The sequence below is a fragment of the Anabrus simplex genome, chromosome 1 (genome assembly GCF_040414725.1).
Source record: "Anabrus simplex isolate iqAnaSimp1 chromosome 1, ASM4041472v1, whole genome shotgun sequence".
In the NCBI taxonomy this organism is placed as follows: domain Eukaryota; kingdom Metazoa; phylum Arthropoda; class Insecta; order Orthoptera; family Tettigoniidae; genus Anabrus; species Anabrus simplex.
This window is the reverse complement of record NC_090265.1, coordinates 360,120,689-360,141,507: the sequence shown is the minus strand read 5'-3', so window position 1 is coordinate 360,141,507 and position 20,819 is coordinate 360,120,689. Positions and strand designations below refer to the sequence as shown.

Genomic DNA, 20,819 nt, shown 5'->3' with positions numbered 1-20,819 from the left:
TTCTCCATGACAATGCTTGCCCACACATCGCCCGGCAAACCGTTACTCTCCTGCAACAATTTCAGTGGAACATCATCACCTACCCACCCTATAGTCCTGACTTGGCGCCCAGTGACTATCACTTGTTCCCTAAGTTGAAAGAACATTTGGCTGGAAAGTGATTCAGCACCAACGACGAGGTGAAAGATGAGGTTGAGAACTTCCTGAACAGCATGGTGGCGAGTTGGTATGACATGGGCATACAAAAACTGTCACAGCATCTACAAAAATGCATTGACCGAAATGGTGATTGTGTAGAAAAATAGCTAAATGTTCAAGCTGTTAAATGATGTACACCATTGTAGAAATAAACAGGTCTATGTACTTATAAAAAATAAGAGACCTTATCTTCGGGATTACCTTCGTACCTGGGGAGTGAATTAATGGAGAATGCTTGACTGGATGCTGAAATTAGTTAGAGGATTCAAGTTGGAAGTTGTTTCTATCATAGTGTAAGAAACATGTTATGGGACAAAGATGTGCCAATGGAAGCAAAGGAAACTATGTACAAGATTTATTTTGTACCCATAACAACTTAGGGAGCAGAAACTTGGACATTGACAAAGAAGGATGAGAGTCGAATACAGGCAGCTGAAATGAAGTTCTTGAGGAGTATGATACAGAAGAGTAGAAGAGACGAAATAAGGAATGAGAAAATCCGGGAAGAAATTGGAATGGAAAAAAATAAATGATAGAATAGAGAAGAGCTGATTAAGATGGTTTGGGCACATAACTATAAAAATGGGAGCTTTCCACCTAATCAATACTTTATTTTGTCTTATTAATACACAGGACCGGTTTCAACCTCCTTTGAGGTCATCCTCAGCTGGTCATATAATCTAATGTTAACATATATAATTATGAAACATCACTAAATCTAATAGTTATATATTGGAGGATGACCTCAAAGGAGGTTGAAACTGGTCCTGTATATTAATAAGAGAAAATAAAGTGCTGATTAGGTGGAAAGCTCCCATCTTTATAATTGTGTATATTAAACATCAAAACGGACATGAAACTAATAGATTATAAAATTGGGCACATAAAGCAAATGAGTGATGAAGGAATGCCAAAAAAAGTGATGGAAATGCAAATGCAATGAAAGAGACGCCACGGATGACCACGATTGAGATGGAAGGACACAATCCAATGCAGTATTGGAGAAAGAAACCTGGACTGGGATACAGTGTTGGTCTATCCATCTCCCTTTTCAGATTCTCTAACCTACCATGATGATTCAAACTTCTAACATTCCGTGCTCCAACTCGTAAAATGTTATCCATCTTCCTGATGATTGCCCCTCTCGTGTAGTACCCACCTGGAGATACGAATGGGGGACTATTTTACCTCCGGAATATTTTACCCAGGAGGAAGCCATCATCAGTACATCATTCATACAGAGAGAGCTGCATGTCCTCGGGAGTTATTTATGGCTATAGTTTCCCGTTGCTTTCAGCCATGTAGCAGTATCAACACAGCTAAGCCATGTTGAGTATTATTACAATTATTACAAGGCCATATCAGTCAATCATCTAGACTGCTGCCCTTGTAACTTCCAAAAGGCTGTTACCTCACTTTTGATGAACCATTCGTTAGTCTGGTCTCTCGACAGATAACCATCTGATATGGTTGCACCTGCGGCTCGACTATCTGTTTCATTGGGATGTGCAAGCCTCCCCACCGCGGCAAGGTCACATGGTTCGCAGGGGAAGATTTTCACATATGTACAGCTACATTTTCTCAGCTCAGGATAAACGTACAACAGGAAACTTGGGCTTGTTTTGAAGCACTCGGTCGTGGTTATCAGATACTACAACTACTGTAACCATACAGTGTGATACTGAATTTATGAAGAGTAATATTGACGAGAAGTTGGGTGCACACTGGACCGTGCAATTAACAGCAGATGGGGTGGTAAAACCGGGTGCAGGGTTGCCGCATGCACTCGCCCCGGGAAGGTGTGAAATGGAAAGACCTCTATTTGTTACTTTCAGTCTGGCTGTGTTCTGCATGTTAGCCGCATCACTTCGAGTTGCCTCCAAGACTACTGTTGTCAGAGGGCAAACTTCTTACAAAACTGTACAAAACTATTTTAATCCTCCTAGTCAATACTATATATTTTTACGTCCAATTAAGAAAAAAGTCCACACATAAATCGACATGTTTCGACCCGGCATTGGGTCATCCTCAAAGACATGTATGATGCATTAAAAACATAGGAAACACACAAAATGAAATGTTAGTTAAAAGGTTAAATTAAAAAAAAAACAAGATGAAAGTTAAAAAAACAAACTGTGAAATGTTGATTGTTAAAACAGTCTTGAGCTGGAAGTCTTTCTGTTTCAATGCTTTTTTGTTGTTGTTGTCCTTTGGTGAGGTTCAACTGGTATCTGTATACTGTTGGCTTAGTTTATTTTGTGTTCTGACCTGGGCTGATATACATAAGCATTATTGTAGTTGAACCGTCTGATTTTAGTCTGTAAAATGGATAATGCAAATTGAATTAAGGTTGAAAAGTTGTGACAATCAGGAATAACATTTAGATTAAGTTATGAAGAACGAAAATTAACTTACGTTTCGTGGCCCGCTTGTATCACCCGTTTTCTCTGATTATGGAGTCCAACTCTCGACTGACTTGCTTCCGCAGTTGAGACGCAAGACGTGTTGCTGCAAGGAAGCGGAGTGGGGTAGTGAGGCGGAGCTTGTGGGAGAATGGGAGTTTGCGGAATAATGGGGGCGGTGATTGAAACCAAGTGTAATAATTGTGAGTTCTTATGTTCCTGATTTTTACTACAAATGATCGGAATAAAAGTTTCCCATATTACGTTCTTTTTTTAAATTTGTCTCATTTAAGTTGAGGGCCGGGTCCTTATATTGATCCATTTTAATGTAAAAGTTCTCTAAAATGTTGAGTAGTGGAACTTTTTGTTTATGTTGTCGAATTTTTAGATCTTGATCTATTGTAGTATAATTGTGATTATAGTCTTCTAGTCTTTGTCATGGTTACTTGGTTGTGATGGAACTTGCAATAGTTTTGAGTGAGTGACCGAGCTTGATAGCTGCAGTCGCTTAAGTGCGGCCAGTATCCAGTATTCGGGAGATAGTGGGTTCGAACCCCATTGTCGGCAGCCCTGAAGATGGTTTTCCGTGGTTTCCCATTTTCACACTAGGCAAATACTAGGGCTGACCCTTAATTAAGGCCATGGCAGCTTCCTTCCCACTCCTAACACTTTCCTATCCCATCGTTGCCAGAAGACCTATCTGTGTCGGTGCGACGTAAAGCAAATAGAAAAATAAAAATTTTGAGTGAGGAGAAAAGTAGGGTACACAGTTCCCTTGTACCAGAAAGTACACAGAAAGTGGTAGATTGTCTTGGATTATTGCTGTCATTGGTGAAGAGAGTAGAGGCCGTTTCAAGGGAGACTGATAGAAATATATTATCTGGGTCAAGAAAGAAGCAGTGTTTGAGGCCGGGGCGTTCGATAATCCAACTTCATGATTTTACTTTGGCCACGAGAGAAAGACATATACACAATTTTTACATGAATAAGGCATTCTCCACAATTAAAAGCTTCCGCCTGAAACTGTTGGAATATATGGGGGATTTTATTGATATGTCAGTTTCTATGCTTTTGAAACTCTGGAAACAATGTAAAAAGAAACACGCTAAGAAAATGAAGACCACCACTGGGAGAATGATGGACTGTCTGAAAATGTCCTTCATTCCAAGCCAGTCATAATCAACATGAATGACAGCAGTTCCAATTCATGGGAACAAAGTGATTTTTCAGACGAAGAATACCGACAGAATTAAATATCGTAAATATTAATGTAAGTAACCCATGTAAAAACTGTACAGTGTGACATTTCTAAATTAGGAATCCAATCATTTTTTAACCTGCAATTAAATGCCTGAAGTCCTTATGAGAAAAGATGACAGGAAGTGGAATTTGTATGAGGAAATAAAATCAACAGTTGAAAGTAAACAAAAAGTTGTGCTTGTTGCACGCTGTGTTTAGTACTGAACGCGGCAACATTGTACCAGATTTCACCACCCCATCTGCTGTTAATAGCATGGTCCAGCATGTACACAACTTCCCATCAATATTACTCTTCATAAACTCAGTATCACATTTAATGGTTACATTGGTTGTAGTTCTGTTTCTGATAATCACAACTGAGTGCTTAAAAACAAGCCCAAATTTCTTGTTCTATGTTTATCTTGGGCTGAGAAAAAGTTGCTGTAGCAAAATTATAAGAATTTTCTTTGCAATAGTTGAAAAAGATTGTAACTTGAGTATCACACTATGAATTATAATCTATCAGCTTCATGTCCATATTGATAATTTGAGCACACAAGTATGAAGGATGAGTTGTCCACCTAATAAATACTTTATTTTACAAAGTGTCTAGAATATTTACATTAAAAGACAGTACCGGTTTCGACCTGTAAATAGGTCATCATCAGCTGTTGTTGAACCTGCTTAATAGCGATTGTGCAGCATAAAACACTACTAAAATTAAACAAGAATGCCACTATTCTAATAAAATACATAATGTTATGATATTTACATATGGTACAATAAAGGGCTTTGACTTGGTAGAGTCCTATGAACACCACATATTCCAAAACAGTATTGCAACAAGGTTAAAAATAGGGTACCGTACTTAGAGTTCAAAGAGTCACTGGGGTTTTGGTGTCAAGTTCAAAAATCTATGCTGTATGCCAACATTATGTCATACGAGATATATACATATGGTATAATTAAAGGGCTTTGGCTTTCTGGAGTCCCATGAGTGCCACACATTCCAAAAATTGTATTGCTAAAAGGTTAAAAATATAGGGTACAATTCTTAGAGTTCAAACGTTCACTGAGTTTTGGTGTTAAATTCAAATATCAATGTTGTATGCCGATGTTATGTCCAACTGTTGTATAGATATGTACAGGTGCATTGTTGGACCACAAATATGCGGGGAACGTTGCATTCAGCAGAAATGAGGTTCTGTAACTTGTTTAACAGGTACTATGTTCATTCTTAGCCTACATCGTTGCTGTCTTTTATCTATATCGTTCTGTCTTTTAATGTAATATTCTAGATACTTTGTAAAATAAAGTACTGATTAGGTGGGCAACTCATCCTTCATACTTGTGTGCTCACACTATGAATACATGTGGCAATAATATATAAAAGTCTCATTACTAGGGGCCTTGTTTTTTGGTGAAATAAAACTGTTGATTTCGGTGTTAAAACTGACACTATTTCGGTAGGTATTTCGTGAAATAAATTGTTATACTGATCGATGTTTCCTGCCAAATCTTCCTTGTAGTAGCGTATGGGGTAAACGCAACTAACTTTGTGATAAGGGGTTTTAAAGTAAACACTTGTAATGTATCATTGTTATTAAATCTTAGAAAAACCAAATATGCAAATTGTTATAGAAAAAATGTATAAATCACTGATACTTCGAAATGAAGTTAGATGATCTGCCCTGTGATATACATTTATACATAGCCTACATTTTCAGACGTTGAATTACTTGTCTCCAAAGTACAAACTAAGCATGGTATCAACATTATCAGGATGCAGAGTTGTGCAACAGTCAGAAAGTGTCTGTGTAAGCAGAGAAGCTCCTCTCGCTGACCACATTAGACGTCGGAAACCATAATGCTTGCGAACACTTGGATGCAATTTCACTGTGGTCTTTTATAAAACCTCCTAAAACTTTGCTAACACTGTCTTCTTTCACTTCCTCAACCATTGCATTTTGCTTTCATTGCATTTTGCAAAGTCATATAGCTCTGGAAGGTGTTCATGGATATACTCTTTTTCCCCGGTCGGGGATGAGTAGCTCGGATGGTTAAAGCGCTGGCTTTCTGACCCCAATTTGGCAGGTTCGATCCTGGCTCAGTCCAGTGGTATTTGAAGGAGTTCAAATACGTCAGCCTCGTGTCACTAGTTTACTGGCACGTAAAAGAATTCCTACGGGACAACATTCCGGTATCTCAGCGTCTCAGGAAAATGTAGAAGTAGTTAGTGGGACATAAAAACAATAACATTATTACTACTCAAACAGGCGATTTCTATACAATAGGCCTACCAATACCGTCATATTTTACAGTAAAGGCAGTATTATTTATCTTTCCTTTTATATCCATTCTCTTCCTTATGCCAGGATTATCCTTTTTTGCTATGTTGGCTTGCGTGAATTCTTTTTTTGTGTCTATTACAAATTGCTCTCTATAATTTTTCAACACCTTTACGATCTGTAAATTATCGCCGATTGTTATTTGCCGCTTTGAATTATGTTCATTTGCTTCATTCCGATTCTCTGCAGTGTATATCGCACGTTTCAACTTTACGAATATTACCGGTACACTATTGATACATTAGAATCTTTCTTGCAGCATCAAATATATAGAACCCCTCACTGTAGTATTCTTCGGCCCTCGAAAAACCTGGTGTGACTTCAGTTTTCGGCATTTTTATACTTAAATGTTGGACATTTGCCGATAGAGGTTCGTAAGTAAGAACTCTCATTGCGCACTGCTGTATCTACGACCGGTCTTGTATCTTGTTACGACCACAACGCTATTTGCTGTAATCGATACCGTAACAGATATTGATTTTTATCGACTGCCTTAGAGATCACGGAACTGAATACACATACTTTCGATACACAGTGCGTACCGCTTTATGTGCATTTGTGTGGAGAATATACAGCAGTATCAAGCAAATGAGAAGGAAACTACGATAGTCAAGTTCTCAGAAGCATTTAAACGTTTATTGGAGAGCTCTTCCGGTGCCATTTTGCATTTTTCGCACCAAGTGGTGTATATTTCGCGATTATTTGCGCAATTCGCGCAATAAATCAAATTTCGCGATATTTCGCGAGTTCATTTTGCTAAAATACAGTATTTTTAGTACCTGGGAAGTCATATATAGACAAGAAAGAAGATATCAAAAAAACTCGTGCATATCGGTATTACCAAAAAATACGGCCCCTACTCATTACCATCAGATAAGCAGTTTTCCATGCATATATTTTTAAGTTAGTGGTTCCTAGAGAAGAAGTCAAAAACCCCAACAATATTTACTACAACCACAATAAAAAATAATTAATGAACTTCAAAAACAATTTGTCTTATACACACTAATGCAGAATTAAACATGGGAAATATTGGTATAACTCATTTTGTAATAGGGCTATTGGTTCATTAGTAGTTAAAGCTTAAACTCAAGTGTCCATAATAAAAAATCCAATAGTAGATTATTTAGTTTGGATTGGGATATAAAGTGAGGTATATTTGGGTGAGGAAAATTTGGATAGGTGTTTCAATATGAGGGTCCAGGCTTGACATCTGGAGAACCATTGCTTGGCTCTATTTCATTTACTGTCCATTCTTTAGGGGATTAGGATATCGTATAAAATCATGACTCATAGGTTTCTTGGCTGAAGGAACATCAGGATAAAATATAGAATGTTTTGATTTAGAACCATATCCCACTATGTTTGTTAAACAGAAGTAGTTGATCCGTAGTTGATCTTTCTGTTCTGTCCATATTACAGGATTTCTGAAGAGTATTGATTCTGAGTGCCATTAAGGCAACCATGTAAAGTTCGTGAACAATTACAACAAATTTTACCTGGTGCCCAGCTTTTTACCCCATCTACTTGTTCCAAAATACAACTCATATGCCTTTTTCACTATAGGAGTGATAGTATTTCTCTGTGACTTTGGAGTAAATTCCTCATAAACATAACAAAACAAACATTATTCACACATTTGCATGACATGGCCACATGCCATTATTGTCTTGTTAAAATATGACTAAAACTTAACTTCACTATACACAATATTACAGTCACAATTTCACAAACATACACAAACAAAATATGGCTACTCACGAAGTGGTCGGAAAGTAAGTTAAGACTTGACTAACCCATAAAAGAACAAATTTTAACAGAGAAACAGGAAATTATTCTACTGCCAAATGTTTCCTCATGAAATACTAAGTGGCAGTCATAAACATACAAGGTCGCTAAAATATTCTTGTCTATTCACTAGGAACCATGCGCTAAGCTGGATGTGGAGCCAGGTGTAGTGACCTGAAACCATAAAACTATAAATATGTGTGTGTTCTGCAAACAATTTAAGTGATACAGGAAAATGGATGTGATATTCATTATTAGGGCATTTGAAGACATAAAGATCACTTAGTTTTATTTAAAGGAGTATATCATTATTTATCAGTGTAATCTTTGAAGATGTTACAAAATTCAGGACTAATTCTGCTAAACTAGTTGTACTGTCTCCTCCCCTTGTCCATGGCTCATTTTGATACTTAGTCCATAAATAAATGAAAATAAAACAGTGAAAATTACCAGTTTGTTGTATCAGAGGCTTATCTGCTAACCAAAGATTTCCCTAATTGCTCATGCTTCAGTAAAATCTTAATCATATTTCTGCACTCAGCCCTAAATAACTGTGACATTTCTTTTGATTCCTAGCTGCACTCACGGAACCTCTTTCCTGCATAGCCCATGGCTGGGATCGTATTCAACCAGTCCCAGTGGGGTCTCGTATTCTTGTTATGGGTGCAGGAATCATAGGCAACCTTTGGGCAAGCATATTACACCTGCAAGGTCATCGTAATGTCATTGTAAGTGAGCCACAGGACAGGCGACGTGAACTCCTTGCCAATTTAGGTAAGCCATGTATGTTTGTTCATGATTATGAATTTTTATTATAATTCTTATGTATATATTTCTTTCATGTCTTGTTACTTCAAGAAAAACATGCAAATAGGATGAAAGAAAGAAAAATGAGTGGTAACACTAAATGTAATTTAGGGCAAGTTATATGGTACTCTCTTGATTTTCCAGGAACTGTAGTCCAATTATAATCAGGAGTAATTATAACATTAAGTTAATATATTAAATGAAAAAATGTAAATATAGTTTTGCTAGATCTATAAATAGCTCTTTGTAAACTGTGCAAGATAACTCCACAGCCAGCTTCACATTACATTTAAATATTTTTAAAAGCTATACTCCTCACCATTGTTTAATCACAATCATGTAGTATCTTCTGCACTTAGGACTAATATTACTCTTCACCCTCATGACCATCTAAAATTTTATCATGATCATGATCATCATCATCATCATCATCATCATCATCATCATCATCATCATCATCATTATTTCTTTGCTCCAGCAAGCCGGGTGCAGTTGTGTACAAGCCTCCTCCAGTTTGTTCTATCCATTCACAGGTCCTTCATTATCTGTTTTTCCCAAATATCACGAGGTCTTCCTCTTGGTCTCTTCCCAGGAACATTGTGGTCAAAGTATGTTCGAGGAGTCCTGTGAGGGCTCATTCTTTTCATGTGACCATACCATTGCAATCTCTTCACTTCTAGAGTCTCCAGCAAGCTTCTTTCCAATCCAAGCTGTTGTTGGATATCCACATTCCTTATTTTATCCATTTTTGCTTTTTGTAGACAAGAACAGAGGAACTTCCTTTCTGTTGCCTGAAGATGACTCTTTGTTGGTCCAGTAAGTGTTGCTGCTTCCAGGCCATACGTCAATATAGGTACTAGATATATTTTTTACAAGCTGATCTTGGAAACTAACAGAAATGTTTCATCCTGAAGTATCTGACGTACAGCGTGATAGAATTTGGAAGCTTTCTGTATTCTGTTACTAATCTCTTGATTTATGGTATAGTCTGATGACAGAACACTACCTAAATACTGGAAATTGTCTACGATCTCTATCTCCTCATCTCCAATTCTTAGATGAACAGTTGGAGAGTTTCTACATCAGCAAGCCAACTGTCTTCGTTTTGCTAATTTTGAGACCTAAGGTTGTAAAAGCTTCATGCCAGAGATCTAGTCTAGTTTGTCTTCCGCTTCTGTCACACCCCATACCATTACATCGTCAGCAAAAACGAGGCATTAGTTGTTGGATCCTTTCTCTTAACTGCTTTTAAAACTTCATCCATTATGATTATGAAGAGAAGTGGTGAAAGACAACTTCCTTGCTGGACTCCACTCTTCATTTCAAACCAACCTGACCTTCCATCCTGGATCTGGACACAACACTTGGTTTCATCATATAATCGTTGTACTCGTGCTATGATGTCATCGGGCACTTTCTTATGTCTCAAACATTCCCATATATGCCTGCATGGTACATGGTCATATGCTTTCTCGATGTCCAGAAAAACAGTTATAAGTGTTTTACCTTTCTTCCAATACTTCTCATAGAGCATTCTGGTGGTAAAAATGAGGTCTATAGTTGATCTATGAGGTCTAAATCCACGTTGTTCCTCCTCAAGTGTAGGTTCAACATATTTTCTAACCCTGCTCTCAAGGATGGATTCATAGATTTTGAGGCCATATGACAGCAGAGTTATACCTCTGTAGTTGGTACATTTCTTTCACCTTTTTTCAACAATGGGATGATGACTCCTTGCTTCCAGTCATTGGGTATTACATTCTCTTTCCAGATTCTATTTAGTACCCTGTACATCCACTGTTGTCCTACCTCTCCCAGTGCTTTGATCATCTCAGCACTTAATTCATCTGATCCAGTTGATGTGTTGTTTTTCAGCTTAGATATTGCTGTCTCTACTTCCAACCATGTCAGACTAGTGGTATTTGTGCTGCCAAAATCATAAGGTTCGTCGTCTAATGGAGTGACATTTTCATAACAATTCAGCAAAGTTTCAAAGTGCCTTTGGAACTCCTGTAATATTTTGGTCTTATCCCTAGTCACCTCACCATTAGGAAGTTCTACAGATTGGATAGATTCATTTTGAGTTCTTCTATTCTTAACAATACTGTATAACAGTTTTTTATTTCCATCCAGCATTATTTTGGTAGCCAGATCTTCCTTGCATTTCTGCTTTTCAGCTACAACCAACTGTCTGACCTATAATTTTTTCTTTCTGTAAAGTGACAGCTTCTCCTCTATTTCATGTTGATTTACCTGCGTTCTTGCTTGATATAAGGATCTTCTTGCCCGGTTTCTGTCATTGATAGCCTTTTTAATATCATCAAAATATTGTACAAATATAAAATCAATCTTATATACCAGTAACAGACAACAAATTAGATACGCATTGGTACCCAACCAATCTTGTTATTAAAAAAATATATTTTCTTTCGTAAGCCTATGGATCTGCGTGTTGCAATTTCTTGATGGATATAATATTTTTGTATTTGTCTCCTGGCACAGGACAAAGGGAAATGTTTCCTACAAAGCCTGTTTGTGAATAATGATATTCGGAGAATGGCTAGTGCATCTAGATGTTATGAATGAGGCTCCAATTGCACTTTCTGGCCTAATGAGGAAAGTAATGGCAGGCTAACCTCACTCCCCATCATGCCATGTACACTTCATTATAGCACTACCGTAAGCTGTTGCGGTTTCCCTATAACTGCATAACCTTTGTTACTGCTATTTGAGGATCCAACTAGCTTGTGGAAAAACAAACAAGCCACATGAAATATTCTTCCAAAAAAGTGAGGATATAATGTTTGCAAAATCTCACAGTGGTGTTCTGAAAGATACTGGGACTCTAAGGTAATTTTAATAACTTTTACTTTTGTGTACTTCCACATTAAATTTAATTGCTTTGCTGATATATGATCCCTCTTGATGTTAACCAGATTATTATTATTATTATTATTATTATTATTATTATTATTATTATTATTATTATTATTATTATTGAGAATGAAGCCCATGTGACCAGCATTTCTTCCTGCAATCACTGTTTGATCTCTTTATCCAGCCTGCTCCAAAATGACACCTTGTGCCCTAAATAAACATATTCATTCATAGGGCATTTAAAATGTTGAATGTGTTCAAGTTAATACATGTTATCCTGTAACAATTTATGTACAGAAATGCAATACAGGAGAAAGGAGTATGGAGAAGTGGAGAAGAGATTGAACTCTTTTTTTTTTTAAATTTTAATTTTTGACTAAATTTCATAACACAGATCCAATGACAGCTGATGTGTTCAAAATCTTAGGGAGAGATTAATATTTTTTAGTTGTTAACTATGTCTCTACACTGTATGTGAGAACAGGCATAACACAAGGGTCCATTTTTCCTTCTTGATGTTAAGCAGATGAAGCTCAAGTGATAGCATTCCCTCCTGCAATCACTGTTCTCCTGATCTCTTTATCCAGTCTGTTCCCAAAGGATGCTGTCTACCTTGAATAGACATAGTCAATCGTTTCTCCACTCACTTTTGTCAGTTACTCAAGGCTGCTTACTGAAAAAAAAAAAAAAAAAAAAAAAAAAAAAAAAAAAAAAAAAAAACCACGGCACAACAGCCCCGAAGGGCCTTTGCCTATTAAGCGACCGATGCTCAGCTCGAAGGCCTACAGATTATGAGGTGTCGTGTGGTCAGCACAACAAATACTCTCGGCCGTTATTCTTGGATTTCTAGACTGGGGCCGCTATCTCACCGTCAGATAGCTCCTCAATTGTAATCATGTAGGCTGAGTGGACCTCGAACCAGCCCTCAAATCCAGGTAAAAATCCCTGACCTGGCCATGAATAGAACCCCGGGCCTCCAGGTAAGAGGCAGGCATGCTATCCCTACACTGCGGGGCCGGCTCTGCTTACTGGAGACTGGAAGAAGTGTGTGCAGACCAGCAAAACAGCAATTTCTGATAAAACTAATTCATGAGCAGCAATTAATATAGGCAAAATTTCATCAAGACTGGGTTAAAGAGGATTGAAACTAAGTTATATTTTCTGAATGTTTCACTAACAATGGAGCAAGACCACATTAAAGAATTGAAAGAACGTTTTCTCATAAAATGAGGAAGACTTTCAACAAGATCTTGCATCATGCAATACATCTATAAAGGTGATCAATAGAATTCTGGTGTTTAAAACCTTAAAAACCAAGAAATATGCAGAAAAATATACCCTATAAATATCAAAATATGATCCAAAAATAGGCACAATGACCTAACATATTTACACGCTTTCTAAAAATAAGTGCTAATAATTGACTGAAATGTTATTCATAATTTATTAACTCTACATTTAAACCTATGAAACTGTCACCTACACTAATCTTTGTTGATTTCTTCAATATCAGTGAACATGTTTTCTTTTAATATCAATCATGGAATGCTGAAAGAATTTCAGGGAAACAAGCATATGATTTTACTTTATTCTCATCAAAAACTGCAACAAATTCCTATTTCTTGTAAAAACAAAAACTACCAAAGATTTAAAATGTTAAAAACATTTCAACTGTTGCAGTGGATCACAAAATATTTAAGTGTAACTAAACTTTGTAAAACTATGAGGTAGAGGAAGGTAAGAGTACACACTTAGTTAATTTTGGTTAGTAACTTTCTTACTACACTAACTTTTATTCATAAAACTGTACTACATGAAAGTGAAACAATCAAACAAAATTAATAAGTAGTTAGAACACATTAACATTCACGTACAGTTACATTAATTATTTTTAGTAGTTTTTGGGAACCTGCACTTCACTACAACCTGGACAGATGCATTCTTCATGTCTGGCCACCTTTGAAATTGAGGTTGAAGGTTTATCAGTGGCTTTGGACATAATGAAGTTAAGTTTCTGCCTAGTCAAGCTTCTGTCATTCTTCTCAGATTTAGATATTGCCCTCTCTTCCTTCCTACAAAGCACTTCCTCCTTTTTTGTTTCTCCATGAGCGCATTTTTGTATGGAGAATGACAGAATTTCAGACCTTTTTCCATGCATTTTTGTGTGAGTTTTGTTCTCATACTTTGGCAGTGAACACTGATTCCAACACTTCCATTAGATTTATTGCTTTCTGTTTCTTCACTCATCTTCTCAGCTCTTTCCACCTGTGGTCACTTTCATAGTTTCTCTCTCTACCGAGTCTTCTTCGAAGTCCTCTTCAGGTATTGTAACATAGTGACCTCTGTGGGAAGAAAATCTTCTCGTGAAAAAATATTAGGGTTGAATGGGTAAATCATGTGACTTGCATTCTGTCGTCCATTAGTATTTACCCATGATGATGTTCTGAAAGATAATATTACTGATCATAATAACAATTATAATGAACATTTTGCAAGAGAAACCTGATCACTTTGACTACAATCATGAAATGAATGATGAACAGATCACTTTTCAGAAGGGTCCAAGAGTACGCACCTTCAAATGTAGTGCATAATCCTAGCCATTCAGTTCAGTGTAACAAAAAAAAAAAAAAAAAAAAACTCACTAGATGACAGAAGCGTTAGCATTATAATGGATTTTGACTCGGCAATGTGAACTACATGAACACACAATTTTTATCGTATAAAAATAATTCACTCCATTTAAACTCAGAAACCTTACACTCTTATTGTACGAGTGATAAAATTTTCAGTGAAAGTATCCAAAACAGGATCATATCTCTCATTCACAAAAAAAAAAAAAAAAATTGCAAAACTTCACAGATGTTGCACACTGTAGCATATCCATTATTTCCACTTAACACTCTATTCAGTTTACTCTTCACAGAAACTGCCACAGTGCCCCTCGCTCATCCTATCTTGGGTTCTACTTTCTTCACTAGTACCAAACTCTCATGCAATTCCAATGCAGCAGTTTCCAGGTGAGAAATTGTTTTTGCCATATCTCTGTAATTTGATTTAATGTATACCAAATTTGCAAATAGACTTCTGTGCTAGTATGAGATTAGCAGTTACGCATACATTCTTCAAGCATAAGGTTATTCATTGCTACACAGGGAACAGTAGGGACACTCGATCCATAATAGACTATTTCATAACCGGCTTTGAACTTGGAAAATCTGCTTGGAATGTGAAGGTATTCTGCGGATTTTTCAGTGATACAAACCATTACCTAATCCATAATGAAGTACATATCTCTAGGCCTAGGATAGAGAAAGTGAAATCTGTATGCAGACGAATAAGGATAGAGAATTTCTAGCATGAGAAAATTAAAACAGAAGTACTTGGATATAATTTCCAAAGAATAGACCGTAAGCAGGTTCAGGGTATACAAAATAGAATGGGTGGCACACAGGGATATTGTAGTAGAAACAGCAAGGGAATGCCTAGTAACAACTGTATGCAGAAATGGGAAAAAGCAAGCATCTTGGTGGAATGATAAAGTGAGGCAGCTAGCAAACGTAAAAAAATATCATATCAGAATCAGAAATGGCTTGAAACAAGGACTGATGCAGACAGGGAACTGTACATAGATGAAAGAAACAGAGAGAAACAAATAACTGTTGAATCCAGGAAGTTCATGGGAAGATTTCAGTTATAACAGGATAGGTTAAGTCAGTTGGTAGAAAAACCTTTCTGGACAGTAATAAAGGATCTTGAAAAGAAAGGAAAAAAGGAAATTAAGAGTTTTTGAATATCAGGTGGAACACATAATAAATCCCAGAAAATCACTGGAGAGGTGAAAGGAATATTTTGAAAATGTTCTCAAAGTAAAAGGAACAATCGAGCTCATGGAGAGGACAATGATGTTAGTGAAATTACACTTGAGGAAGTAGAAAGTGTGGTAAATAAACTCCTTTGTCATAAAGCAGTCGGAATAGATGAAATTATACCTGACATGAGAAATAGAGTGTGAAAGTTAGGATAAAATGGCTTCACAGAGTAATGAGATTAGCACGGACTGTTAATGAGGTATCTTATGATTGGATGAAACCAGTAACTGCACTTATCTATAAGCAAGAGAACGGGAAGGATTGCAACAACTATCAAGATATTTCATTGATCAGTATACCCGACAAGGGGTTCAGTAGCATTTTGGAACAGAGGTTACAATAGTTGAGGGCAAGTTGGATAAAAACCAGTGTGATTTCAGACCACGGAGGCGCTGACAGGACCAGATTTTCAATATGCGCCAGGTAATTGAAGCTGGCCCCACGGTGTAGGGGTAGCGTGCCTGCCTCTTACCCGGAGGCCCCGGATTTGATTCCTGGCCAGATCAGGGATTTTTACCTGCATCTGAGGGCTGGTTTCGAGATCCACTCAGCCTATATGATTACAATTGAGGAGCTACCTGATGGTGAAATGGCAACCCTGGTCTAGAAAGCCAAGATTAACGGTCGAGAGGTTTCGTCGTGATGACCACATGACAGCTCATAATCTGCAGACCTTCAAGCTGAGCAGCGGTTGCTTGGTAGGCCAAGGCACTTTGAGGCTCTTGCACCATGGGGGGGGGGGAGGTAGCTAATTGAAAAATGCTACTAGAAGAATAAACAGTTATGTTTTTTATTTTGCAGCTCTAGAGAAGGTATATGACAGAGAACCGAGGAAAAAGTTGTTAGCTGTGTTGAGGGATTATGGGATTAACGGTAAATTATTAAAAGCAATCAAAGGTATTTATGTTGTCCGACTCATTGGCTGAATGGTCAGCGTTGAGGCCTTCAGTTCAGAGGGTCCCGGGTTCGATTCCCGGCCGGGTCGGGAGTTTTAATTTTGTTTGATTAATTCTTCTGGTTCGGGGACTGGGTGTTTGTGTTTGTTCCAACACTTTCCTCTTCATATTCAGACAACACACTACACTACCAACCACGAAAGAAACATGAAATAGTGATTACATCCTTTCACTTAAGGTTGGCGTCAGAAAGGGCATCCGGCCGTAAAACAGGGCAAAATTCACATGTGCGACATAGTTCGCACCCGCGACCCCACAGGTGTGGGAAACGCAGTAGAAGAAGAAGAAATACATTTATGTTATCTTTCAGCTTTGTTGTTCATAGTTTTGTTTTTTTACATCGCACCAACGTACATGGGTCTTATGGCGATGATGGGACAGGTGTGGGAAGGAATCAACCATGGCCTTGATTAAGGTACAGCCCCAGCATTTGACTGGTGTGAAAATGGGAAACCACCGGGTGAGTTGGCCGTGCAGTTAGGGGTGCGCAGCTGTGAGCTTGCATCCGGGAGATAGTGGGTTCAAATCCCACTGTCGGCAGTCCTGAAAATGGTTTTCTGTGGTTTCCCATTTCCACACCAGGCAAATGCTGGGGCTGTACCTTAAGTAAAACCATGGCAGCTTCCTTCCCACCCCTAGCCCTTTCCTATTCGATCGTCACCATAAGACCTCTCTATGTCGATGATTCCCTGTATCACCTGACTTTGTTCGATTGTTCTCAATTATATTTGTGTTGGATTTATTTATTTTCTTCTTGTACTCCTTTGCCAAGACTTTGTCCATACCAAACAGCATTTTCTCCAGATCTTCTGCAGATTCTGATAAAATAAGAATGTCATTGGCAAATCTCAGAGTTTTGAATTCCTCTCCTTGAATTTTGATTCCCTTTCCAAATTCTTCTTTGATTTCCTTTACTGACTGTTCTATATAAACACTGAAAAGGAGGCGGGGGGGGGGGGGGACTGCAGCCTTGCCTCACTCCCTTCTGGATTGCTGCTTCATTTTTAAAGCTCTTGATTCATATCACTGCAGACAGTATTTTGTAGAGATTGTAGATAATTCTTTGTTCTTGGTATCTGATCTGATCACCTTCAGAATCTCAAATAGCTTGGCCCAATCAACATTACTGAATGCCTTTTTTTTTTTTTTAGATCTACAAATGCCATGTACGAGGACTTGTCCTTCTTAAATTGATTCTTTAAGATCACATGTAAAGTCAGGAGCCAAACTGATCTTCTCCCAACTAAGTTTCAACCTATCTTTCCCTTTTTCTGCATATAAAAAGAAAAGAAAAAAGTTAAATAATGCAAGCACGAGACTAAACTAATGGTGCGATAGTTATTACACTGTCAGCACGGGCTTTCTTGGGAATAAATATAACAAGGCCGGGCTGAGTAGCTCAGAGAGTAGAGCACTGGCCTTCTGAGATCAACTTGGCAGGTTCGATCCTGGCTCAGTTCAGTGGTATTTGAAGGTGCTCAAATATGCCAGCCTCGTGTTGGTAGATTGACTGGCACATTAAAGAACTCTTGCGGGACAAAACTCTGGCACCCTGGTGTCTTCAAAAACCATGAACGTAGTTAGTGGGATGTAAAATCAGTAACATTCTGCCAAAAATCAGATGACACTTCTCCTGTATCATACATCTTACACACTAAATGGAATAATCTCGCCATGCTGGTTTCTCTTAAGATGATCAGTAATTCTGATGGAATGTCTTCAACTGAGCTCGATAGCTGCTTTCACTTAAGTGCAGCCAGTATCCAGTATTCAAGAGATAGTGGGTTCGAACCCCACTGTCGGCAGCCCTGGTTTTCTGTGGTATCCCATCTTCACACCAGGCAAATGCTGGGGCTGTACCTTAATTAAGGCCATGGCCGCTTTCTTCCCAGTCCTAGCCCTTTCCTCTCCCATCGTCACCATAAGAAATATCTGTGTCAGTGCGATGTAAAGCCAATGGCAAAAAAAAGAAAGAATGTCATCAATTCAGGGTGCCTTGTTCCTATTTGTTTCTCTCAAACCTTTGTTGGATTCTGACCTCAAAATTGGAGCTCCCATTTCATCAGCATCAAGAGCCTCTTCTTGTTCCAAAACCATATCTACTTCTTTACCTTGATACAACTGTCTGAGATGTTCTTACCATCTGTCTGACTTGTCTTCTTTCCCTAGAAGTGGTTTTCCATTTGAGCTCTTAATATTCATATAACTAGTTTTCCTTTCTCCAAAGGTTTCCTTAATTTTCCTGTATGTGGCATCTACCTTTCATTTTTTGTATGGGCTAAAAATGGGAAAGAAGGGCTGTGGACTTGAGAAAGGCACCATCCTGGCATTTGTCTGGAGTTGAAATGGGAGACTATGGAAAATTATTTCAAGGATGGCCAAAGGGGGATTCAAAACCACCCATTCCCTGAGTACAGAACAACCACTGGTTGAGCTGCAACAAACTGAGCTAAACTGTTTTGTTTCAGGGGATATACTAAAGACAACGGGTAGCGATATAGTACCATATCTGAAGTACTTATTTGACTATTGTTTGGTCGAAGGAGCTATACCAAATGAATGGAGAGTTGCTATAGTAGCCCCTGTGTATAAAGGAAAGGGTGATAGACATAAAGCTGAAAATTACAGGCCAGTCAGTTTGACATGCATTGTATGTAAACTTTGGGAAAGCATTCTTTCTGATTATATCAGACATGTTTGCAAAATTAATAACTGGTTTGACAGAAGGCAGTTTGAGTTTAGGGAATGTTATTCGACTGAAGCTGAGCTTGTAGGATTTCAGCAAGATATAGCAGATATCCTGGATTCATGAGGCTAAATGGACTGTATTGTGACTGATCTATCTAAGGCATTTGATAGGGTAGATCATGGAAGACTACTGGCAAAAATGAGTGCAATTGGACTTGACAAAAGAGTGACTGAATGGGTGGGTCTGATTCTAAAAACTAGAACTCAGAGAACTAGAGTAGGTGAAGCGTTATCTGTCCCTGTAACAATTAAGAGGGGAATTCCTCAAGGCAGTATTATTGGACCTTTATGTTTTCTTTTATATATATATATATATATCAGTGATATGTGTAAAGAAGTGGAATCAGAGATAAGGCTTTCTGCAGATTATGTTATTCTGTACAGAGTAATAAATAAGTGACAAGATTGTGAGCAACTGCAAAATGACCTTGATAAATTTGTGAGATAGACAATAGGCAATGGTATGATGATAAACGTGGTTAAAAGTCAGGTTGTGAGCTTCACAAATAGGAAAAGTCCTCTCAGTTTTAATTACTGCGTTGATGGGGTGAAAGTTCCTTTTGGGGATCACTGTAGGTATCTAGGTGTTAATATCAGGAAAGATCTTCATTGGGGTAATCACATAAATATAACTGTAATTAAAGGGTTCAGATCTCTGCACATGATTTTGAGGGTATTTATGGGTTGTAGTAGGGATGTAAAGGAGAGGGCATGTAAGTCTCTGGTAAGACCCCAACTAAAGTATGGTTCCAGTATATGGGACCCTCACCAGGATTACTTGATTCAAGAACTGGAAAAAAATCCAAAGAAAAGCAGCTCGATTTGTTCTGGGTGATTTCCGACAAAAGGGTAGCGTTACAAAAATGTTGCAAAGTTTGGGCTGGGAACACTTGGGAGAAAGGAGACGAGCTGCTCGACTAAGTGGTATGTTATGATAAATGTAAGAAACTATTTTCATTGCTTGTAATGAGGGGTATGTTCTGAGCTATCAGTGGAGCGATGGTGTGGAATGACATCAGTAGACGAATAAGTTTGAGTGGTGTCTTTAAAAGTAGGAAAGATCACAATATGAAGATAAAATTGGAATTCAAGAGGACAAATTGGGGCAAATATTTGTTTATAGGAAGGGGAGTTAGGGATTGGAATAACTTACCAAGGGAGATGTTCAATAAATTTCTTATTTCTTTGCACTAATTTAAGAAAAGGCTAGGAAAACCACATATAGGGATTCTGCCACCTGGGTGACTGCCCTAAATGTAGATCAGTAGTGACTGATGATACAGTAAAAATGAACTAAGAAAATATATGCAGCTTATATCTCCATGCCGGCCCCGTGGTGTAGGGGTAGCGTGCATGCCTCTTACCAGGAGGCCCTGGGTTAGATTCCCGACCAAGTCAGGGATTTTTACCTGGACCTGAGGGCTGGTTAGAGGTCCACTCAGCCTATGTGATTAGAATTGAAGAGCTATCTGACGGTGAGATAGCGGTCCCGGTCTAGATGGCCAAGAATAACGGGCGAGAGGATACGATTAGTCAGTGCAGAGATGTGAGGCATGTTGGCCATGTCAAAAACAGTTCTCTAGG

The 20,819-nt window shown here is 38.1% G+C and overlaps 1 protein-coding gene across 1 annotated transcript in view; it reads left to right on the top strand.

Moving 5' to 3' along the window:
* Window positions 1-20,819, top strand: part of LOC136856798 (uncharacterized) — a 123,891-nt gene that overhangs the window by 57,307 nt on the left and 45,765 nt on the right. The window contains exon 5 of the mRNA XM_067134911.2: window positions 8,552-8,749. Within this exon, the coding sequence (XP_066991012.1) occupies window positions 8,552-8,749 (198 nt within the window). The remainder of the gene's footprint in view (window positions 1-8,551; window positions 8,750-20,819) is intronic.